At 54.2% G+C, this 24,183-nt stretch overlaps 2 protein-coding genes across 2 annotated transcripts in view; one reads left to right on the forward strand and one right to left on the reverse strand.

Annotated features, from left to right (window-relative positions):
* Positions 1 to 320: 320 nt before the first annotated feature.
* MEPCE (methylphosphate capping enzyme) lies at positions 321 to 7,308 on the reverse strand. Its single transcript, XM_065417296.1, has 4 exons — positions 5,734 to 7,308; positions 2,160 to 2,378; positions 1,947 to 2,073; positions 321 to 576 (listed from the first exon to the last, which is right to left on the reverse strand). The coding sequence occupies exons 1-4, from the start codon at positions 7,300 to 7,302 to the stop codon at positions 524 to 526; spliced, it is 1,968 nt and encodes a 655-aa protein (XP_065273368.1). The 5' UTR covers positions 7,303 to 7,308; the 3' UTR covers positions 321 to 523.
* Positions 7,309 to 10,124: 2,816 nt separating this feature from the next.
* Positions 10,125 to 24,183, forward strand: part of ZCWPW1 (zinc finger CW-type and PWWP domain containing 1) — a 33,641-nt gene continuing 19,582 nt past the window's right edge. The window contains exons 1-7 of the mRNA XM_065417300.1: positions 10,125 to 10,149; positions 14,252 to 14,568; positions 18,827 to 18,905; positions 20,237 to 20,303; positions 22,358 to 22,509; positions 23,044 to 23,172; positions 23,762 to 23,878. Coding sequence (XP_065273372.1) covers positions 10,125 to 10,149; positions 14,252 to 14,568; positions 18,827 to 18,905; positions 20,237 to 20,303; positions 22,358 to 22,509; positions 23,044 to 23,172; positions 23,762 to 23,878 — 886 coding nt within the window. The remainder of the gene's footprint in view (positions 10,150 to 14,251; positions 14,569 to 18,826; positions 18,906 to 20,236; positions 20,304 to 22,357; positions 22,510 to 23,043; positions 23,173 to 23,761; positions 23,879 to 24,183) is intronic.

Consider the following 24,183-nt stretch of genomic DNA (forward strand, 5'->3'; position numbering starts at 1 on the left):
TAAAGATAAAACTCCACGTCACACGCAGGGGGGGCCCTACACCCCCTCCCCCCCAGCTGCAGGGGGGGCCCTACACCCCCTCCCCCCCAGCTGCAGGGGGGAACCAGCCCAGCCATCCAACTGGCACCACTGTGGGCCCCCCCCCCTCGGAAAGCAGGGCAGCGCTGCCTCCCCTTTGACAGCAGAAGGGAAACTGAGGCAGCTGCTGCCCTGGTTGGTCTCCCCCCTCTAACAATAGATGCAAAGGGCTGTACAAGCTCCAACTGGAGCCGGTGGGGGTGCTGTGTATTCAGCACAGGGCAGCTGTAGCCCGCCCCCCTGCCATGCAGGTCTCCTCCAGGCTGTAGCACGAAGCAGTGTCCAGCAGGGGGCAGCGCCTCTCGCACGGCAGATTCGCTGAGCGCAAACCCTGCGGGCCGGGCCAGTCCTGCCCGCCCCCAGTCCGACGGGCTCAGCCCAGCTGTCCTCCAATGCAAAGAAAAAAACGGGGGGGTTCCGGGCCCGAGCGTCGGCTGCTTCTCCCTCAGTGGGCGGCAGGGTGGCCTTTGTGAAGGAGATAGATGGGGCGCTGGAAGCCTGCGGGGGGACAGGGGCAGTGGGTTAGTACAGGCCCTGCTCCCGCCCCCGGACCCCCCCCCCCCAAATCAGCTAACATGTTGACTCGTTACGTGGCCAAGGAGCTGCTGAACGGGACTGTGAGCAACACCCCCAGAGCCCTCCAGCTCTGCCCCCCTCTCCCCCCCGAGGAGCTGGGGAATCTGTCTGCGTCCCGACTATGAAGCCTGCTCGTTACTGGAGGCTTGTTAGGTTTGTCTGTGTCAGCGGGGTCAGCTGCTGGCAGGCGGAGGTTTAGGGACCTCCGGAGCATGGGGGGTCTAATAACCACGGAGGGCCCCCGTCCGCCGTGAACTCAGCGAATTCTTTTTTGACCCTTCGCAACATCCGCTAGCAAGGAGTTCCACAGGTTAACTGTGCGGCGAAAGGCTGGCTTGGCACAAGCCAAATGTTTCAAGGGGAAGTGTCAATTCGGACAGTATTTGACGGGAACATTTGGAAACTAGCTGAAATCCAATGAAGCATTTGGTTTTGCCTTTGTGAGTGATAAATATCAAACGTCTGTGTAATAATACAAATAGATAAGTTGCTCTATGGTAATTAGGCCTGACAAATTAGATGGGTCAGCAAATGTCTTTCACCATATCCACAAACCAACCAAAAAATATTTCCACGGCTAACGGACGTTTCCGGCTAAGCAAAGGAAGGGGAATCCTGCCTGAGAGCACAGTGGAGTAAAACATCCAGTGACTTTGGAATTAGCCTCATTACAAATGCACTAGCCAACGCACACTAAACGCAGACTGGATTTGTTGATTTAAGGACGCTGACGTTGTGTATTTCGACATAGGGCCTTGACCAGTTGTTTCAACCGTTTATAAATCTTTAACTTTTTGACTCAACATCTACGGTCACTAAATCCTTCTCCCAAAATTTCACACAACCGTGAACATGTAAAAAGAGATGAAAACCGAAAAGAATGCTTAAACAGAAACCTCACTATCCCGAAATCGAATTCTGCCAAGCCTGATATTACAAATATGAAAGGAACGTGTTACTTCTTGTATTATCAAAACTAAATTAACACTTCAACACCACATTCAATAGTTTAGCTTTGATAACACAAAACACGCATCGTTTCTCAGAGTCTTTCGGAATTTTCTCCTTTAGAGATTGGACTTTTTGGCCCCAATTTGGGACAAAACCAAATTTTGTGGAGTTTCCCCATAGGTCAGAAAAACTCAGTTCTCCCGATGGCAGTCATCCACCATCGGCTTATTCGGCCTGGCGGCAGTTTGCCAGCAGGCCGGCCCGGCCGATGAGTTATCCGCCCAGGCCGGCCCGGCCGATGAGTTATCCGCCCAGCCGCCCAAGTGGGTCCCCCCTCTCACCTCTGGAGCTGTTGTAGGGCCTGGCCACCAGCTCACAGCTGGAGAAGCCCACCTCCGGGGAGGTCAGGTAGGAGGGGAACTGCTCCGGTTTCAGCTTGATGCGGTAGTAGTTTCTGTAGATGGTTTCCTGGGGAGGGGAGACAGGCGTCAGGCTCCCAGCTCCCGCCACCAGGGGCTCCCCCCGCCCGCCCCCCCCGCCTGGCCGGTGCTCACCGTCAGGTTCTTGCGCTTGCCGTAGGAGGACCAGGGCTGGGGCTCCAGCAGCAGGAGGCCGCCGGGCCGCAGGTGGCAGAAGATGCGCTTGAAGAGCCGCTTCAGCCCGTCGTCCCCCCAGTTGAGGTGCACCCACTTGGTGAGGCTGAGGCACAGCACCACGTCGAACTCGGCGCCCTGCGTCTCCAGCAGCTCGTCCCGCTCCAGCACGTAGTTCCCCTGCGGGCACGGGGCAGAGTGACGGGCGGGGCCAGGGAGCCAGCCAGACCCAGCACATGCTGGGAGAATCCAGGCTCCCAGCCCCCACTGCCCTCCCAGAGCCAGGGAGAGAACCCAGGAGTCCTGGCTCCCAGCCCCCCTGCTCGAACCCACCAGCCCCCACTCCCCTCCCGGAGCCGGTAAGAGAACCCAGGAGTCCTGGCTCCCAGCCCCCCCCTGCTCTCACCCACGAGCCCCCACTGCCCTCCCAGAGCCGGGGAGAGAATCCAGGAGTCCTGGCTCCCAGCCCTAAGGGCTGGGGATGTTTGATTTCCATGGCACCCCCCAGAGATCAGCCCCCCCCTCCAGACAGATTGGGGGCCCTCCCGCACAGCCTCCACCCTCAGATCAGGGCCCTCTGCAGCCTCCCAGACCGCTCCTGTCACTGCTCCAGGGCCCACACCACTCAGCTCCCCATAGCTATCTGGAATTCCCCCAACACCACACAGCCCCCAGAGCTCAATGGGCCCCCTCTGTCCCCATAAAGGTCAAGATCAGGACCGCCCCCCCTTCATGCCCAACTCAGACACACCCTCCCCACAAAACCTTCCGATCCAAAGAATGGAAGGGGAAACTGAGGCAGGGAGACCCGCCTTGCCCACACAGCAGGGTCAAAGCCAGGGAAGGAACCCAGGCGTCCGAGTCCCAAACCCCAGCCTAGTGGCCAGAATCTCCATCCTTAGAGGTTTCTAAGGCCTGGCTTGACAAAGCCCTGGCTGGGATTGGTCCTGCTTTGAGCAGGGGGCTGGACTAGATACCTCCTGAGGTCCCTTCCAACCCTGATATTCTATGACATCTGGGATTGGACCGCGGTTTGGGGCAGTGGGGAGCAGAGGGGCTGCCAGCCTCCATGCTGGGAGCGTCTACACGAACCCCCCCCCCCCCCCCCGGAGTTGAGTCTGTGACCCATTTCTTTCTCTAGACGCTTGGCTGTGTTAATCAACCATCTACTGGGTGATCCCAGTCACTTCCCCGCCGTGCCTCAGTTTCACCTCCCATCCTGTGGGGATTTAGATGGGTGGCTCCTCAGGGCAGACGCTGGCTGGTGGCGGGTCTGGGCAGCGGCTGGCACAAAAGAGGTCAGGGTCTGGGTGAGGGAGGGAGATCCGGTGGCACAAAGGGGGTCCCTGATCATGGTCAGGGAGGAGTCTGGGAAGCCCTGATCTCAGTTGGGGGTCAGTGGTTCCAGATATGGGACCCCCTAAAGATTTCTATCCCTTACACCTCCAGCTGCTGGCGTCTCTAAGTCAGAGTCTGGACCCAGCACAGAAATTCACCCACCCGCAAGCTCCCTGCCTGAGCCTCAGGCGCTGGAAGGGGTCAGGCATCTTTACCACAAGCCTTCTGGGTGAGGGGACGCTATGGGTTCCAGCATGCCCTGCTGGCCGCACGGCCTGCTGGGACTCGTAGTCCCATGCCAGGCCTGTGTGGGAATGGATGCTCAGCTCTGGCTGATTTGCGAGCGCCAGGCCAATAGACGGGAGGCTCAGGGGGATTGGAGGCTTTCTGCTCACTTTCCGTCCAGGCACCAAACCCGCCAACAGGGCCAGGAAGAGAACCCAAAGTCCTGACTCCCCTCCCTCCAGCTGCTAGCCAATGCGCCTGCCTTCAGAAGAACCATGGGTAGCCACCTCAACGCCCCTCAGCCCCCAGCGCCGGCTGGAGATCGCGCCTAGCAGAGCTGCGGGGCGTATTTGCCCCCCTGGTCCGCGGGGGAGGCGTGCCCCGCTTTGGGATTTCCTAGGGAGCGCTGCCGGGGACAGGCCGGAGATTGGCACTAGCAGGGACAGGCTGCCCGGCTTTGCAGGACCATCTGCCAGCGGTGCCTGCGTATAGATTATCGACCCCGCTGAGATGAGAACCTGCTTCCCCCCAATGCCGGCGCGGGCTAGATCGCAGCTGTTACACGGCCCGGGAAACATTTCTCTGCATGCCGGCTGCTGGATTTCTCCCGGCCCTGCGCATAGCATCCACCCCCCCCCCCGACGCGTCTAGTTCTCCGCCCATTCGGCGGCAGATCTCAAAGCACACGGGCGGAGGCTTGGTAAGGATCATTAGGGGAATTCCAGTCCTCGGGTGCTCCAGGGACTCCAATGAGCTAGGCTCCTTAACTCCCGTGAGCCTCACGCAAGGTTCAGCATTGGACAGTGCGGAAACTGAGGCACGGGGTCAAGAGGAGAGTGGAGAATAGAAGCCGGAAACGCCACCCCGGGAAACTGACCGGTTCTGCCATATGCCTCACCCTCGTCTAAAACTAATCCGAGAAACCTGGGACGCGGGGTTCCTGTTCCAATCCCAACGCGAGGCCACACTGCTCCTGGGATGGGCCACCGTCCTTAGTCGATTTCCAAGCCCCACGGGACGAGGGTAGAGGTGAAAATTGAAGCTCGGAGCGAACAGCCTTCTGACACCCAAAACAGCTACCCTCCCGGCCAGGTCTCCGGAGGGGAAGGGCCTAAGAGAAGGCCATGTTTGCGGGTGCCTTTCGGAGCCGGCCCGCCCGCGGTTAACCCACCGGCTGCGGGTACAGGGCAGCACTTCCCCGGTTAATGAATCTACCCCCAGCTGCATGCCCCCCTCCCCGAGCCCCGGTCAAGAGCTGGGTTCAGACATGACTGCGGGATTCGTCAGCTGAGCTCGAGAGCACATGCCTCCCGGAGCTAAACGGGTGCCAGCCCATTTCAGGTAAACCGAGGCAGGGGTGAACCAAACTGGCCAAGGTCACAGGCACCCCCCCCACCACCACACACAGTTCTGGTCTCTCCTGCTTCCAGTGGGGAATTCTGACTCTGTGAGGGGATGGACGGCCAACCCGGCTGCCCCTCGCCCGAGGGGCTCTGCTGAAACAAGCCAGGAGACCTCCAGGCAAGCCTCCCGGAGCTATTTAACCCGTCCCCCAGTGGCATCGTCTGGGCAGTTGCACTGTCTCCTGAGCGCAGGGGAATCCTGGCCCCCCACATGCACCCCCGCCCCCCAGTAAGATGGAGTCTCTCACCCTGAATAGCCTGCGTTAGCAGCCCAAGAAGCTATTCCACCCACCCCCCTCACCTGAACACGGCCCCCAGGCAAGGCCTGCGTGACCTACCAACCCATAAGCCACTGGCCGGCCTAGGAGATGAGGTATTTACCGCCCTCTCGTATGGGATGGGAGGGCTCCTCCTACCAACCACCAGTCCCTCCCCCGGATTTTAGGGGGCGTGTCTCCAGGCTGTTGTGTGACCTCCCACTGACAGCAGCTGAGTGGGCGGCTGCTACCCACACCTGCGGCACCCCGAAAAGGTGGGGCCGCCCCCCCCCCACGTCCTAGGCCTCTTACCCGCACAAAGATCACGTTGTCGGGGAAGTCGGCGGCACCGTCCCCGTCCCCGTCCTGGGGCACCCGGGGGGCAGCAATGGGCCCCCTGCTGGCCACCAGCGAGGCGGGGAAGCAGCCCCTCCGCCTCTTGGAGCCAGCTCCCTCCGGCGCCTCCTCGTCCTCCTCCTGCCGCTGCTGGATCTCCTCGGACAGGTAGTGGCGGATGTTCTGGCGGGCCGAGTGGATCAGGGCCCCGTCTATGTCCAGCCCCACCACCCGGGCAGGTTTCCACTTCTTGGCCACGCTCAGGGTGAGGTGCCCCACGTTGCAGCCCAGGTCCAGCACCTCTTTGCCCTGGAACCACTCAGGTTTCATGACACGCAGCCGGGCGTCCTCGCAGTTGGGGTTCCGGTAGCCGTAGTATTTGCAATAGTTGCCGTATTGGAACTTCCTCTGTTGACGCCTCCGCTTGACCGTGGGCAACTGTTGGTGCCGCCCGGCCCCTTTGCCCTTTTCTGGGCTACTCTTGCCTGGCTGGCCCCCGCCTTTGCCCCCGCCCGGGGTGGGGGGAGGCGGCGGCAGCTTGGCCCCCCCGGCCGCCTCCGATTTGCTGCAAGTCCGGCGCCTTTTGCGGTGGTGGCGGCTGCCGGAGGAGGAGGCGCAAGAGGGGGTGACACAGCCCGCCCCCTCAGCAGCCAGGGGAAGCAGCGGGGAGACCACCTCATCCCTGCAGTTGATGGCCGTGTTGAGTTCGTAGGGCTGCGGGGTGGGGCAGGCAGCGTCACAGGCCTTGCAGGGAGCCGGCTTGCAGTCCCCGGCCCCGCCGCCCCGCTGCTGCCCCCGGTGGCGGTGGCGCTTGCGGCCCATCTTGAAGGGCGAGGCCAGCACCAGGGCCGCGTCGCCATCCTGGGCATTGAGGCTGAGCGGGTCCGTGATGTCCTTGGGGATGAGGATCTCCACCGGGTCCCGGCCCTTGGCCGGCAGCGGCGACGACTTGGGGGTCTCGGCGTTGAGGGCCTGGTTCACCTCCTCGTCCAGGAGGCTGTTGAGGTTGAGGGGGTCGAAGATGTTGCCCCCCAGCAGGAACTCGGAGGGCAGCACCGGGTCGCACTCGGAGTTGACCCGGCGCCGGCGCTTGGAGGCCGGGTGCTTGAAGCCCACGTTGCAGCTGTTCCGCCGCTTGCCCCCGGCCGGCCGGTGGGGCTGGAAGCCGTTGCGAGGCCGCTGTAGCTCGCCCACGCTGTCTTCCTCCTTGGGGCCAGCCCCCTGGTGCAGGGCGGCCTCCTGGTGCGGCCGCCCCGCGGGGCCGCTTCCGCCCCGGCGCTGGCCCAGCGGGGCGGCCTCCTCGTGCAGCTGCACGAGGGGGCCGCCTCCGCGCCTGCCGCCTTCCCCGCGCGGCGGCCCGCCCCCTTCCCGGCGCTGATTGGCCAGGGCGGCCTCCTGGTGCAGCTCCGTCGAGGCGGCCTCCTGGTGCAGCTGCACCAGGGGGCCGCCCCCTCCCCCCGCCGCGGGCGGGGGCTTGAGGGGCGGCGGCGGGGCCGGGACCAGGAACGTCTCCTTATCAGCCGCCATCTCGATCATCTCCTGCATGGGGGCGGGCGGCCGCGCTCCGGATCCGGCCGCCTCCCTCCCCTCGCGCGCCGCTTACTCGCTCAACTGCCGCACCCGCCCCTCACGGGCTCCGCCTGCGCATGCGCCTCCGGCCGGCGGCGCAGCCGCACTCGCTTTCCTCCGCGGCCTTCGCCCCTCCGGGGGCCCCAACGCGCATGCGCTCTGCTCCTCCCCACGACGACGCACCGCCCCCGCGTCTGGGTGGCGCATGCGCGGCCCAGCCGCCCGCGCGAGGCCCAAGAAGAGACAGCCACGGCTCGCGTCTCCCAGCTCAGACGCGATGGCAAGGCGGCCCCCCCGCCCGCGGTAGATATACTCGGGGGGCGGGCACGCCGGGAGCCACTCCCCCTCCCGCGGCCGCGAGCCAATCAGGGCGCCGTGTTTTCCCTTCCCACGTGGAATGGCGGCCAATCCGCTCGACGGACGCCCCCTTCGCTAACGTTGCCCCTGCGCGTTACAAGCATCGCCCCCGTCTCCCTTCCTCCCGCCCCGCCGCCGCGGTCTAAGCCAATCAGGGAGCACAACGAAAACTACGTGAGCCAATCGGAGCGCTCGACTCTCATCCGGCCTAGCTCCCATGGGCCGTGCGGTGGGGTCCTCCGAGCTCGGAGCTGTCCACACAACGTGCCTGTTGGGAGATTTCCCCCCACACCCTATTAAACAGTGTCTAGCCGGGCTTCGGTGGCAGGAACCGGGTTAAAAAACGTGGTGTGTGGAAACGGATTTAACACTCGACGCCGGTTCAGGCACTGACGTGGACACCTCCCCGTCCAGCTCAGTCCGCCGCCTGTTGGGGGAGGGGCGGGGGGTCTGGGCTGCTTTCCCCCCCGGGGCCATCCCGCCCGGCGCGGGGTGGGTGCAAACCCCACGCCGCCCGCCGTGTGGACGGTGAATTCAGAGCCCGCTCGTTGTTTTTCACCTCAAATATCAAGCCCCCGCCCAGAGGCAGTGGACAAGGGTCACGTGCGCGGGAGGCGCAAGGCATGTTGGGAGTTGTAGTTTTCCCCCGCCGTTGTGGACTCTGCGCCTGCGCAGAACGAATTTCCCCGCCAGGCTGTAAATATATGCTCCCCTCCTCCCCCTTTGTAGGGGTGGGAAAGAGGAGGTGGGGGCATCACTTGGCCTCCCCCAGGAGTGGACAGGTGGGTAGCTCCCTCTCCCCCCGACCTTTCACCCCGATTAGAGAACGGTGACCTCTGACCCCTCAGAAGGTGGGGGTCACCTGCCCTGCCTTTGCCGAGTGAACTGCGACCTCTGACCCCTGCCCCTTCACCCCAGGGAGGTTACCTGGCTTTTCACATGAAGGGAAGGAGCCTGACCTCTGACCCCTGCTCCCCCTCCAGCCTCTGACCTCTGACCTTTGCAATTTCCCCAACAGCCGCCTCTCCCCATTCACGACCTTCCACCTCCAGCCCAGGGCGGGATGGGGGATTCCTGACCCGTTCGACCTCTCACCTCTGACCCCAGGAGCGGTCCTGCTACCTCTCACACCCTGACCCCAGCCCTCCTAGTGAAGGGGGGCCGGCTGGAAGATGAACACATTATTGGAGGCACCTGCCTAGGGTGGCCACTCGCACATCACGGTCCCGCTTGCCCCAGCTGGTGTGACCCTGCTCCCGCCCGCATGACCTCAGACGCATGTTGCATGGAAAATCATGCCACTTGGGGCAGGACCTCTTAAAAACAGGCACCCCCTCCATCCAATATCAGAGAAAAACAGATGGTTTTGTCTGAGTACTGGATAGGGAACAAACCCTAGAAAAGCAGGACTGTCCAGTTTAATACCAGACAAGGGGTCTGTCTGCTTACACCTGCCTGCTCTGAGACTACAGGTCCCAGGATGCACATAGTGAGAGACATCCCCTGCCCCAAAGGTTTTACAGTCTAAATAGATAAGACAGGCAAGGGGTAGAGGGAAAACAGAGCAGGCAGAGGGAGGTTGCCTTAGGTTATATACAAATCTGTATCTTTCTAGGTAATACAATGCTAAGGGCAGCATGGGTAAGTCTGAATATGTGCTTTGCAATTCCTTGATGTAACTGCTGGGTGTATCACATTGAATTAATCAATAGCTGTACACATTAGAGTTTTGTGTATTAAAGATCACATTTAACATCATCTATAAAACTGCTGTATGATCAAGCTGTGTTACAAAGGGTTTTACAGGCCAGATAACAGTGAGGCTATATGTACACCATGGCTGAATCAGGGTCTGTATACTAAATGTCCCATAAAGCGTGTGTAGGGGGGGAGGTTACCCTGCTCCTGAGATAAGAGGAGTGAGAACAGCTGAGGGAAGCAGGTGTGGCCAGCTCAATCAGGGCCCAGCTGACCTTGATAAGAGGGCTGTGAGGGAGAGGCTGGGTCAGAGTCTCACTCCAGCCTTGAGATGGGAAAGACCTAGCAGCTTGGGAGCATAGGGTACTGGAAAAAGAGCAGTGTTGGGGAAGGGCAGGAGGAGTTGGGGAGCTCCAGCCTGCCATCTCCCCAGGCTGAGGCATGCAGAGGTGCAGCCCGGGGATAGGCAGAGGTGGCAGATCCAACCCCCTTGCTAGTGATAAGTGGCCATGATAGACTGCAATCTGCCCCAGTGAGTGGGGGTTAGATAATGACTGGCAGTAGCTACTGAGGCAAGGGGGGGTTCCTCCTGGGAGGGGAGACCCAGAGTGTGGGGGTACTGCTGTGGGCAGAACCCCAAGGTAGAGGGCACTGAGGTCTGGGAGGGACATGGGGGGCCTGAGGTAGAAGAGACACCAGCCAACAGGAGGCGCTTCGAGTGCTGGGATCGAGCTAATTCCTGGATGACCAGCAGGAGGTGCCACAGCGGTGAGTTAGCAACCATGGCTGAATGCGCTCAATGTTCTATAAAGCGTAATGTAATGAAAGGCTTATTTAATAAGGCTTATTTGGTTTTATGAGGGTCAAGTAAATTATTTCAGGGTAGGGATGGTTAAATTGCCCCCATACTATACTGGTCAGACCATCTATGGACCCTCAAACATTCATATACACAGGTCTATAATATATAAATCCATTGGGCCTCACATATATGGGGTTGGGGGGGTCCCTTTTTCAGGCCCATAAGGTCTAGGGACTTATATAGATCCATGGGGGTGCATAATATAAATGTATATACATGCCCATGAAGTCCATACTATAGATGGTTGATCCATCTGCAGGTTCCATATCTCAGTCCATATATAGCCATGAAGGGCCCATATATGGGGCCAGCCGCTACAGAGATCCACGCACACAAAGACCCATAACATAAAGCTGTTTAAAATCCATAATCTATGGGCCTACTCCATATCATAGACTATCAGGGTTGGAAGAGACCTCAGGAGGTATCTAGTCCAACCCCCTGCTCAAAGCAGGACCAATCCCCAACTAAATCATCCCAGCCAGGGCTTCGTCAAGCCGGGCCTTAAAAACCTCTAAGGATGGAGATTCCACCACCTCCCTAGGGAACCCATTGCAGTGCTTCACCACCCTCCTAGTGAAATAGTTTTTTATATATATATATATATATATATATATATATACACACTGAGCCATAGGGTCCATAATCTACCCATATACAGACCCACAGGGAGATATATATAATATATAAACCTCCATAATCTAGAGCTCCAGTCCATATACAGATCCATAGGGTTATATGTAACAAATAATAATATAGCCCCCCTATAGGGTCCATAATCTATAGGGTCACTGCATAGTGAAACCACGTGGTCATCAGTGTGGTTTAGTTCCCCTTGAGGCAATACGCATGCGCCATCCCAAACCCCGCCTTTGCCAAGACGAGCATGCGCAGTGAGTTCGACCAACGCGCGCGTCTTTCCCCCCGCCCCCTGCTGATGGCCGCGCATGCGCACGGAGCCGGCCTCAAAGCAAGCTTCGTCGCCGCGGAGACAGAGCAGCGGCCGGGCTGAGAGGTTGCGCGTGCGCACTGGAGTCTCCCGCGCCTCGAGGGGCCGTTAGGAGCGCGTGAGGCTCGAGGGCGCTTTGAGGAGGTGCGCGCGGCGGCGGGGGGAGGGAGCGCGCCGCGGGGGGCGCTGAAGGAAAAAAGGTGCCAAAGCTGTCCCCACCTGTTGAAGCTAATAGAGAGATCCTAGCTTGGGTCAAACACGCCCCATTTCGGTACCCATTGCCTCCCCACGCCTGGTTTACCTCATGAAAAGACTCGGTCGCCCTTCCCCTTGCATGGCCTGCCTTCCTGGGTCAATATGGCGCCAGGGATCTACGCCAACATGGTGTCGCCGGAGGGCCAATTAACCAAGAGAACCATGTCTGTTTTACCTCACGAAAAGTTGGCTCGGTCGCCCCTGGCTTGCCAATACCTCCTGTGTCAATATGGCGCCAGGAACCTACGCTAACATGGCATTGCTGGAGGGCCAATTAACCAAGAGAACCATGTCTGTTTTACCTCACGAAAACTTGGTCCGGTCGCCCCCGGCTTGGCGATGCCTCCTGTGTCAATATGGCGCCCCTGCACACAAAACGGGCCAATGTAATCTCACCGGAAGGCCAAAAAAACCTTTATAACTATGTCTATTTTACCCCATAAAAGTGTCAAAAGGGGGCCCCTGCTTGGTGTTGCTTCCTGTACTAATATGGCGCCCGGATGCTCCTATGCTAAAAAGTGCCAACATGTAGACATTGGAGGGCCAAATGCCCATGTCTATTTTACCTCACGAAAGGTGTTGATATAGGGCCTGGTTGCCCCTGTTGTCGGCCCAGAGGGCCCGAGGGGGCAACAGGGTTCGTTGCCCGGTGTGCGTCGCACCAATAGACACACCAGGGTGGAGAAGCAAACCAAATTTTATTCAAGAGCTCTGAATAGGCACTAGGAGACCAGCATGTCTCAAATCAAGCGCAGCAAATACAAGCAAGTTTCCTATTTTATATTCCAAGCTGTTTGTGTGCAAGCCTTTGTTCTGTTCCCCCCTTACCCCTCCCTTCCCGACAGCGGTTACAGCAGGCAGTACATTGTGGCGTGTTAGAAAAGTTCTCATCCGCATGTTTATCTTTTGGCCTTGCAAGCTAAGACGTAGTAGGCTTCTCCCTCCTCCTTTCTCCCTTCTTATCACTACTGCTTCTGCTAGTGTGAGCGAAACTGCAGCTGTCTGCTAAAATAGCTGACTGTTACCTATTCTGCTTCAGCATTTAGGCTGTTAGCATGGAGTCTGGTTAAAGTTCACAAGATGGAGTTACTGTGGCTCAGTTAGACCCAGAGCAGGGGGGTTTCATCGGCACTTATGGCCTTCCACCCCCAAAGTTACCTGGTAGCTATGCCTAGTGACGCCAACACCCCCCTTGCCTGTTGTATCAATATGGCACCCAGCCCCCGCACCAAAACCACACCAATATCATGTCCCACACCGAAGGGACCAAACCCCCAAATGACCACCTCTCTTCTCTCATGAAAGGTGTCGCCGCGGGGCCATGGCATTGCCTCTTGCGTCAGTATGACGCCCTAGTCTCTACCATGGCTGCACCAAAAATGTGCCTATTTGCCACCCCCATCCTGGCCAGAAAAGCACCAAGATAGTAATGCTGATGGGGCAAAAAGGCTAAAAAATCATGTCTATTTTACCTCCTAAAAGGTGCCAGTGTGGACCTTGGTCGCCCAAAATACTCAAAACTCCCTAGTCGTCGTCTCATGGGAGATGCGTACTTAGGAGGCGAGAAAATGATGCTAGATAGATAGATATGGCACCCCTATTCTTATTAGGGTGTTCAGTGGAAATGGAGTTGAACATGGGTATGGTTTTCACCCTGTTTTGCACAACACAACAGCCACGGGATGCCCTGTTGATCCCACCTTTCCACAGAGCCGGGTCCAATTCTGCTTTCGCTCACGCTGGTGTACATCTGGAGTCACTCCACTAGAATCAACCGAGGTATACTGGTGTAAAGCAGAGGCCCAGTGTGAGGGGAGAATTGGGCCAAGCAGGCCGTATTAATGCCCATCCCAAACTGAGGATCTGGCCCACAGGGTTTGGCAAATCTTCCATAAGAGGCATGTAAACATTTCATCCTCACAACATTCCTGTGTGCTAGAGATTGTTAAACATTTAACTCGCTCGCTATCAATCAGGGCAAACTTTGCGCCAGTGTCAGTAGCCATGCCTCCCCACCCAAGTATATAAACACGTCTTTAATTCCCATTAACTTCACTGGGGTTTAAGCACATCTTAAGTGTTTTGCTGAATTAGGGCCTTAGATTATGAGCTCTTTGGAACAGACGCCATCTTTTTGTTACGTGTGTACAGCTATAACAATGAAAAGAACGCACAGTAATGTACTCCCATGTAAATCCAAAGTAATTCCAGTAAGTTGGCTACACCTCTTTGTATTTACACTGACATAAGTGTAATAACAGTAGCAATAATTTGTAGGGCAGAGGTCTTTGGACCAGGTGGACTCTGGATTCTAGCAACCAAAGGAGCTCTTGAGCCTGCTTCTCATTTATACAAAGTTTCTAGAAGTATAAAGAGACCTTATAGTAGACCTGAGATTCGGGCCCATTGGCTTTAATTAACATATGATCATTAATTCACTTGGCCACTTTGTGCCACCAGAAAACTGGGAAATAGTTACATGATGGAAAAGAAAAGAAGGCATTTCTCACACACAACCTGCTTCAATTTAGAAATCAATTCATTTCTTAGATTCATAGATATTAAGTCCAGAACAGATCATTTTTCATGTAAAGACCGCAAGCAATAGAGGAGATAGTTAAATGGGTGTATGCTTGTCTGGATGCAACCTAAATCTATATGGCCCTTTTAAATCAATTTAAGATTCTGCACTCAAGGGACGGACAAACGGGTGTAACTTTTATGTGTCCACAAGATCAGAGCTTCAGCGTCAAGTGTGTGTGTGGGGGGGGGTGCATTGTGTTTCTTTCTTGCTTTAATTTCAGCACTTGGGAAGATGATGAAGAAAACGTTTGCCCCTCCACTGGCAAAACCCCATGTCCTTTCTTTGAGGGAAGGCCCTGAGCATCATGGGAAGAAGGAGGATGCGAGGGCAAAAGAGGCCATTACCTATCCGCTGAGCCAAGGGTCAAGAGACTCGATCGAAACAAAACTGAAAGTGGGCCTTCCAGACACTGATGTGCAGCGGTGGAAGAAATCTAGGGTAGCAAAGGAAGAGGATACAGGCCACGTGAAAGGTCCAGCAACACCCCGAGATGTAGAAAAGAGACCCAAAAGGAACTCAAGCAACGTGTCAGCTAAGGTGATTTAACGTCAGAATCTAATAACATGAATAAAAATGTCCTTTCATTAGTTCCTATATAGTTGCATCTCTAAAAACTAGCATATACAATCTCCCTACACACTCTGTGTGTTAAGCGTTAGATGGATATGCTTAGCTATTTAAAAAAAAATACTATTTGCAATATATTTGATTCCCATCCTATCAACAAACCATTGCCCCTTGGGCCCAAGCACTAGCCTGTTTTTGGGGCTTCCTGGGGTTGTTTGCATTAGGATGAGAAATCAATACTATGAGACGGGTATGTTTGTTTTGTAATCTGCTGTTATCCCTTTTTGATCCGAGTGGTTAGCCAAATTTCAGTATCTATTGGTTTGCTTCCATTAGGAGGAGCATGTGATGCTGGAGTTGTTGTTTTTTTAATGATGCAGTCCTGTTTATTTACAAAGAGCGTACGAGGTCCTGTATCCACCTGTTTTCTCACAGTTTCAAGCCTCCTTTCAACCAGCACTCTGCCTCAAAAGCTCCCTCTCCCTCGGCTTTTACCCGGGGTTGTGCTGCCGGTGCTTTTTCTGCTTTCTCCTTGCCTTCGCTCACAATTCTCTGGTGTTCTCTCTCTCTCTCACACACACACACACACAGCTCCCCCCTGCTTAATCAATTAAGGTGGGCTATTATCAGCAGGAGAAAAAAAACTTTTGTAGTGATAATCAGGATGGCCCATTTCAAACAGTTGACAAGAAGGCACGAGTAACAGTAGGGGGAAAAATTAGCATGGGGAAATAGTTTTTACTTTGTGTAATGACCCATCCACTCCCAGTCTTTATTCAAGTCTAATTTAATGGTGTCCAGTTTGCAAATTAATTCCAATTCTGCAGTTTCTCATTGGAGTCTGTTTTTGAAGTTTTTGTTGTTGGAGAATTGTGACTTTTAGGTCTGTAATTGAGTGACCAGGGAGGTTGAAGTGTTCTCTGACTTGTTTTTGTATGTTATAATTCGGGGTTCCATTCCTGCTTTTGGGTGGTGAGTGAAGACAAGAGCGGTGGTTCTCAACCAGGGGTACGTGTACCCTAAGGGTACGCAGAGGTCCTCCAGGGGGTACATCAACTCATCTTGAGCTTTGCCTTGTTTTACAAGTCTCCTAACAGGAGGAGCGGGGGCCAAACAACCTAACTGTTTTGAACATGGAGCTTGATACCTTCAAGAATAGGATGATGCGATGGGGTTGCCTGTGACAGCAGGATGTTCCCCGCACTCCTGTGTTCCTATGTCCCTATAAAACTGTCCCTTCCAAGGCTTTAAACACCAACAATACTTCCAGCCCGAGCCTTGGTTTTTGTCCCCTTCTGTGCGCTCTTTATTTTCGTGTGCTATGAAAGACCGAGGCAGACAAAGGCAGAAGAAGATTGAGAAGTCGACGATCAAATATCGCTCATGGGCTCTTCAAGCTAGCAGACAAAAGTCTAACAAGATCCAGTGGTTGGAAGTTGAAGCTAGGCAAATCCAGACTGGAAATACGGCACAGCATTTTAACGGAGAGGGAAAGTAACTGTTGGAGCCGTTGAGGTAGGGACATGGTGGATTCTCCATCGCCTGAAGAATCAGGACTTTCTGCGATGATGATGATTTATATTTCCAAAAGATATGCTCTAGCTCAGTGGTCTCCAACCTTTTTACACCCAAGATCACTTTTTGAATTTAAGAGCAACCCAGGATCAGCCCTGCCCTGCTCACTCCATTTCCCCTCCCCCCCCCCCCGTCACTCGCTGTCCCCGACCCTCACTCACTTTCACAGGGCTGGGGCAGGGGGTTGGGGTTCGGGAGGGGGTGCAGGCTCTGGGCTGGGGCCGAGGGGTTCGCAGTGTGGGAGGGGGCTCTGGGCTGAGCCTGGGGCAGGGGGTTGGGGTGCAGGAGGGGGTATGGGGTGCTGGCTCTGGGAGGGGGGGTCAGGGCTGGGGCAGGGGCTTGGGGTGCAGGAGGGGGTTTGGGGTGCTGGGTCTGGGAGGGCGCTCATGGCTGGGGCAGGGGCTTGGGGTGCAGGAGGGGATATGGGGTGCTGGCTTTGTGAGGGGGTCAGTTGGGGTGCAGGAAGGGGTTTGGGGTGCAGGAGGGGTTTTGGGGTGCAGGAAGGGATATGTGGTGTTGGCTCTGGGAGGGGGCTCAGGGCTGGGCAGGGTTTTGCAATGTAGGAGGGGGTATGAGGTGCTGGCTCCGGGAGGGGGCTCAGGTCTGGGGGTTGAGGTGCAGCCTCCCGCCAGGCGGCACTTACCACAGGCAGCTCCCAGTCGGTGGCGCAGCAAGGTTAAGGGATGGAGGGCACGTGGTTCTGTGCGCTGCCCCTCTCTGCAGGCATCGCCCCCAAAGCTCCCATTGGCCACAGTTTCCTGTTCCCGGCCAATGGGAGCTGCGGGGGCAGTGCTTGCAGGCAGGAGCAGCACACTGATACCCCTGCCCTCCCCCCACGGGGCCGCGCTGGCCGCTTGCGGGTGCGGCGTGGGTCCGGGGCAGGTACCAGCAGCCCCGCTGCACTGCCGGAGATCGCGATCGACTGGAAAAGTCTCTAGGACCGACCAGTCAATCACGTTCGACCGGTTGGTGATCGCTGCTCTAGCTCAAACAGAAGCAATGGTCTCGCTGCAAGAATCAGTCGCTGACTTCCTCTGGCCTGTATGATGCAGGAGGTCAGACTAGAGGAGAGGATCGTAATGGTTCTGGCCTGAAAGTCTACGAATCCACGAATCATTTGCTAAAAAGATCATGACACGAGGAGAGATGGGCTGCCAATAGCCAGCTCTTCTCTCCAGGTCAGGGAAATGTGGAGGGCCAGGGGACCCAATCACGTCTGGAGTGTGTGTATATATATATATATATAAGTCCTGGAGAGAGAAGGGGGTCACAGGTGGATGTTGGCAGATGCCTGCAGATACTGGCCCCTGAGTTGAGGAAGCCAGATGAGACACTGGCGTGGAAGGAGACCTGCGGAGAAGGCCAGGACAGGAAGGAGCAAGAAGACAAACCTCAGATGCACTCAGTGTGAGACTGGGGTGGAAGTGACGTTTGAGTTTGTTTTATGTGAATAAACCTGACCCAAGAAGTGGGGTTGTTGCTGGACACAAGCCCTTGTATTTTTATGTCTGATTTTGTAAGCGCGTCGTTTTAAAGTGAGGCGTAACTTGGGGGTAAGCAAGACAAATCAGACTCCCGAAAGGGGTACAGTAGTCTGGAAAGATTGAGAGCCACTGATCTAGTGGTCCCCTTTTGGGGCCTTAAACTCTCTAACTCTGACATTGCCATTTTCAGTTCGACAAGACTTTTATTGGCCCGAAAAGCGTTGCCAAAGTGTGAAGAAAACCCAGACCCTATCAGGTGTCTGTCGTGGGCCAGGATGGGCTTACACATTGCATTTCGGGATTTGATCCCCTGCGCCCATTTGACATTCCCGTTCGTTCCTGAGCCTAGATTCTGCAGCCAAAAGAGACCTTTTGCCTAATGCAGGCCATAGAATTTCACCCGCTTCTGCCCTATTGGGCCCAATTGCTTGTGTTGGATTAAAGCATCTTCCAGAAAGGCTCCAGTCTGGATTGGAAGGCTTCCAGAAATGGAGTCTCCACCCCTGCACTTGGGAGTTTATCTGCACTGTTTAAAAAATATTGTGCCTCATTTCTCATTTGAATGTGTCTGACTTTCAATTCCAGCTGCTGCCTTTCTCCAGTAGATTAAAGAGCCCTTTAGTATCTGGAATTTTCTCCCCGTTAAAGTACTGATACACCGTGATCAAGTCCTCTCTTGACTCTTTGACAACCGTAACATACTGGGCGTTTTATGTCTGTGTGGGAACCTAGGCTCACAGTCGGGGTCCACCCTAAGACAAATAACCTACCTTGCAAGGGGTGTTCTGAGGACTAAAGCATGCAAAGTGCTTCCGGTAGGAAAAGTACTAAGTCGTCGCATTAAATATTAATAATGTTATTTCCCAGGATTTGGAGTGTGTCTCTGACAGCGCCGTTAATAATAACGTCCCGGCTTGAGACTGAAAGCAAATAGTAGCAAGGATGGTGTTATGTAGCCCTAAAAGCAATCTTAGAAGCCCCCACATCATGGAAATTTCTCAGAGGGCAGAGGTGTCCAGGAGCTTAATCCCGAACAGAAGCCCCGTGTAGCAGCTCTAAATTTGCTAAATTAAAAGAACCCTTATTGGATCTCTGTTAGAGTTAAGTCCAGCTGTTATGGGGGATGCCATTTGTCACTCACTCTGCCCTGCCTGTGCCTCTGTTTCTAGGAGATGTGTCACCTCACCGACTTGCAGTTTGAGGAAATTGTCCAGAGTGTGCTGCAGAAGTCCTTGCAAGAGTGCATGGGTAAATCTTCAGGGCCTCTTGAGCAACTCCAAGACAGCTCGTCACATGAAACCTCAAATGAGAACAGCTAAATTGGTGCCCCGTGAAGTATTTATTTGGATGAGCCAGACATTTTGTAGATATGAATTGTTTCCTGTCCCTTTTAACAGGCTAAAATATGTCCTCAACGTGCCTGAAAGCTAGAATTTTAGCTTCTTCAGCGGTTTAAAAACATCATGAGTCCTGATCGTGAGCTGGAATAAATTGACATCACTTCTTTGATGGCTCTAGGCTTTTTTATGCCAGCTGAGGATCTGGCCCGGGGCCCAGTTAAGACAATCTTGTTCCCTTGGCATGTCAAAACAAAGGCCACCATGCCCGAATCACCATGCCTTGGCTTTTGTCTCGGGCTCTCCACGTGCTGGGGGCATCTCGGCCTGCCAAAGCACATAAAGTTTCACGCAAATTAAGTGGCCCCTCCCCTCACTTTATGTTGACTCTGAGGAATCATTTCCATCAGAAACAAGGCATCATGAAATTGAGGTTATAAAAAGTGAATTGTCCCCATCCCACAGCATGTTAAGTTTCCTGCTTAAATATTTTGTGTGTGTGTTTTCAATTTTAGGTCCGCCTTGTGCCTTTGGAGGTATAAAGAAGTAAACACCCCTGTATTGCAGGCTAACTTTAGTGACGCCAGTCCTGATCTGTGCTAGCAAAAATCGCTGGTTATCAGCAGCACATAACTTTCCTAGTTTAGACTTGGCTCAGCTTTCTGCAGGAGAATCACTTGGTAGGAATTCACAGCTTGTGTTAGGCGCAAGATCAGGCTGGATCATCATAATGCTCCCTTCTGGCCTTAAAGCAAATAAATCCTCTTAAAGACTCAACGGGGGGTTAACCTGGGGCCTGTGAAAACTTAACGGCAGCGTGGCCTAGTGCATAGAGCACCGTCTCAGGACTAGGAGACGTGGTCTGCTGGGTGACCGTGGGCAAATCGCTTCCCTGCGCTGTGCCTCATTTTTACCACCTGTAAAATGGGAATAATGATACTGACCTTCTTTGTAAAGCACTTTGAGCTCTCTTCTGATGAGCGCTATAGAAGAGCTAGATATTGATTTGTATTATTATTTAACGGGGCAACGCAGCGAGTCACTTTGCAGGGTTGCAGCCTGTCTAGCTGAAATGACAGCGTGCAGAAAATCTGTCAGACCCCGGAAATGCATTTCCCTCCGTAATCCAATTATTACCTCGATCGACATCCAACCTTTCAATGTGTGACGCGTCATGAGATTATAACCATCTAGGCACACATTGAAATGATAAAATGTGTGAGCTCTAATCTCAATTTGCAGAACAGTCCAAGAGGACATTTCACCAGGCAGAAGCTACCGAAGCGGCAGAACCACAAGGTTTAAAGAAGTGAGTGTATATCAGTTCCTGGGCAATCAATCCCCATTATCCTGCAGTATATTGGATTATACCTTGTGTTAAAATTGTAGGGCCAGTTACCCTGAAAAATACGTCCTTCAGCCAAAGGGCGAGTTCCCCGCCTTGCATAAACCGGTGTAACTCCATTGAATCAGATCGCTACCATTGGGGGATCTGGCCCAAATTTCATAAGTCCCAGCATAAAGTCTATCTACGAGGTGTGTGAACCAAAGTTACACAATAGGCTCTTCTCCTCCTTCTAGCTAGTTGTTTCCAAGTAGCGCTAGCTGGGCAAACATAGGGGTGGCATCCCTGATCTGTAGCCATGGAAACAGAGGGAAAAGAACCCATGAGAAAGAGTGCCAGTGGTGTGAACAGTCAGGGGAGCAGGGAAGAGAAGACCAGGGAGGGAGGGACAGAGAGACTGGGCCTGTTACCTAAAAGAGAGTCTGGGAAAACCAGAGCAGCCAGGAACTTTAACAACTGAGGTTAAAGCGGAAGGAATCCAAAAGCAGATAGGGGACTTTCTGTCCTGTGGCAGCTCTCTTCTGTTCTGTCCAGGGTCTTATCCCACCTTCATCACCCTCGTATAAAGGTAAGGAAAACGGCTCTCCTTTGTAAAGCGTGCGGAGATCTACTGATGAAAAGCGCTGCATAAGAGCTAGGTGTTGTTATATTAGTAAGCGACCGCCGGTCTTGAGTGCTGTGTTCTCTCATCCTCTCCCCAGGGGCAGGATCCCACGTGTGCTGGAGGGTCTTGTTTTGGTAGGGTTGTGCAATACTTCCACCCACTGCTCTGTTTCTTTCCAAGGAGGGAGGGACGGCGGAGCAGTGCTCCCGGGGTTGGGATGGTCCTGACTTCCTGTGGCTGGCTCTGAGAAGACTGGTCGCCCACAGTTCCCGTCCCGCATATCCTGGGCTCAGGCTGTGAAGCAGAAAAGGGACGCGCCCTCGAACTGGACTCAGTCAGCTCATGAAATCCTGATATTTCGACGTGCACGTTCCTCCTGAATTGGGGGAAAGGGTCAACATTTTGAGCCAGTGTTCTGCAAAATTGTGATTCAGATCTACGTAGAAACAGGGATGTGAAATGGAGACGCGTCGGGTTGACGCCAGCTGCCACAGGGTTTCTTGGGAGTTGTACATGCTTTTGGGGGCAGGGACTGTCTCTTTCACAGTGTGTCCACGCTCTGCCTGGCACATGGGGGCCTGTGGGTCCTGCCACCTTAGACGTAATCGATAGGAATAATCCATATTTCCATTCGTTCTCGTGAATCAGAGCAGCGGTGGGGCTGGGAGGCAGGAATCCTGGGTTTTATTGCCCAGCTGTTTAGGGGAAGCAGGGGGGAGTTGGGATCAGGATCCCTGGGTTTTATTCAGAGTTCTGGTAGGGGAGAGTGTGATGTAGCAGGGAATGCTGTGAGACTTCAATGAAAATGTCCCGAGCGTCTTGCGATCACCAGATGTGTATCGCTGCCATTCACACGGAGTATGAAGCTGCTACCATTCCCATGCATTGCGTATAAATAAGCCAGCCTCCTCATGTTTGTTTAGCTTATCGACTGGGACCTTTTGCCTTTAACTTCATTTTTTGCAGGGGAAGTGGGAAGGGGAATGCACTTGCTTTAGAAGTGTAAGATACGGTCTGGCCTCTAGGTGGTGCATGTTCTCTGTCAAAATATTATCCACCCAAAAGGAACTGCTGGAGAATGCTGGAAAAAACCGAAAAGCAGGATATTCAAAGGGGTGCAGAGACCCGATCCCCCACTCACCCCCTGGGCAAAACGGATGTGAAATGAGAACTGTTGTCATTCCACATCTTTTTTGCACCGTGTAACTGACTAATGTGATCTATCTATATCTCCATACCCTCTCTCTCTCATTGGTGTAGGCAGGTGTACTGTCATCTTTATGATACTCAGGTTCATCTCCTGTGAACCATGAGTCGAGGAGTCGTCTTTTTGTTGTGTGTTTGTACAGCTCCAGCAGGTAATCCACATGATAAATAACGATCATGAATTGATCCTCGCCAATGTTTGTTTTAGGGAGACTTTCGAAACATCCCTACCTGCAGGGAGTTTGGTCCAGCACAGCGATGAGCCAAAAGGAACAGCCTCTGCCGTGGACCTAAAAGAGCCTCTGCCCAAAGCAAAGAAACGCAATAAGCTTTCTTTAAACAAGATGAGAAAGGAAATGCGTAAGTCCCTTGTGTGGGCAAATGCAGATAGGGCCAATGTTCGGGGCCTTGCCGGGTGAGGAAGAGAAACTGATGATCCAAGTCAGGTGTTTCTTTGGTGCGATCCTGCTTACTTACAAAGATTGTCCACAAAGTCTTGTTTCCTTGAACACAGTAGAAACAAAGCAGTTTCTTTAAGCCAGGGCTGAAGTAGGATTTTAAGTGCTGCATAGGCCTTTGTCCTCCTAGCCCTCTGCACTGGAGTGCGTTTCCCCGGATGGAAGCAGAGATGTGTAGGAGTTTAGGTTTGGGAGATGCCCCTGACTTCGACCTGCCATGTGGGAAGACTTCTGCCTTAGCTCTTCGAGCCCGAGGGGGATGCAGGAATAAGGGGGGGGAAGTTGCTGCTGGAAGGTGACATCCCCCCACCCCCCGCTGGGATCAGTGACTGAAACCGGAGCCCCCATCAAGACAAACAATAACTCCACCGCCTGCTGTGTCCCCACCCACCCCTGTCTGTTTTTAAGTCTTGTGTTTTCTCTTTGTTGCTAGCAGATGAGAGCACGGAAGCAAACAAAGAAAGGCATAAGCGTCACCGGAAAGGAGAGCCGAAGAAAATAGTTCAGGGCTACACCCTGATCGCTGACCAAGAGGAAACAGAGGAAGGAGGAGAAAGCACTTTCAGTGAGCTCAGGCCTTTGTTTCTGAAAGTTTAACGCGGGGAGAGGGAAACCTGGATGTAAATTGAAGAAACGTGGCGACTTCTAGCACTTGATTTGGCACTGGCCCCATGCCTTCCAAAACCACGGGGAGGCCTTGTCTACACTCAAGAAAATGAATCTGGATTAATTAAAGGTGTGAATTTAAACCGGATGATGTAGGAATGTTCCCGTTCAGCATAAAAATGGCCTTCGTTGTTTAATAACCCCGAGTTTAGAAATCAGTAGCTCTCAAAGCACATCACGCTCTTTGATGTGTTTATCCTCACAGCCACTCTGGGGGGTAGGTTATCCCCATGGTACAGGTGGGAAACTGAGGCACGGAGCGGAAGTTTGTGGCACTGCAGGAAACTGCCAGGTTTCGTAGGTTCCAAGGCCAGAAATTAGCGATGCCTGTAAATCACCCTGTGTAATGACGGCTTCGCAAATGGTGAGATTAACTACATTTCGTCGGGTTCCTTGTCTTTGACTTCCGATTCCGGAGCCTCCAGTTTGTGCAGGGCGCCAGTAGCGGGCCCCTGCAGCTGCTGTGTGTTTGTGTTGCTGTGCTGTAGATCAGTGCGTGGCGTGGGTCCAATGTTCTTATCCCAGCTGTGAGAAATGGCGGCGTCTTAGCAGCGATACGGATCCCTCCGTTCTTCCCGAAGACTGGACGTGCAGCCAAAACACAGGTAAACAGGAGAGCGGCCTCTAGGTCACCAGCTCAAATCTAGCCCAAGCTGCTAGTGATTATTTGATTGGTTGTCGGGGGGAACAAGTTTGTTAGCTTCAGTCTAAATTCTAAAGCACAAGTGTCCTTGTCACAAAAATCCTCCACAGTAGGGCCTAGACAGCAGCTTTTCCAGGCCATTCTCCTCCCATTTAGTCACACAAACAAGGGACGTTTAGGGCTGGATTTTCCACAAAAGCTCTCCTTCCTGCTGGCCTGAGAGCTTTGGAAACCCTTTGGAAATCGGTTTCGCTCTCTTTTGAAAAC

Source organism: Emys orbicularis, chromosome 15, assembly GCF_028017835.1.
Source record: "Emys orbicularis isolate rEmyOrb1 chromosome 15, rEmyOrb1.hap1, whole genome shotgun sequence".
NCBI classification, from domain to species: domain Eukaryota; kingdom Metazoa; phylum Chordata; order Testudines; family Emydidae; genus Emys; species Emys orbicularis.

Coding starts and splice junctions, on each gene's coding strand:
- MEPCE (XM_065417296.1), bottom strand. CDS start 7,302: ATGCAGGAGATGATCGAGATGGCGGCTGATAAGGAGACGTTCCTGGTC. Junction 2,074..2,159: donor GCAAGCGCAAGAACCTGACG/GTGAGCACCGGC, acceptor TCCCCTCCCCAG/GAAACCATCTACAGAAACTA. Junction 577..1,946: donor GCCCTACAACAGCTCCAGAG/GTGAGAGGGGGG, acceptor GTCCCCCCGCAG/GCTTCCAGCGCCCCATCTAT.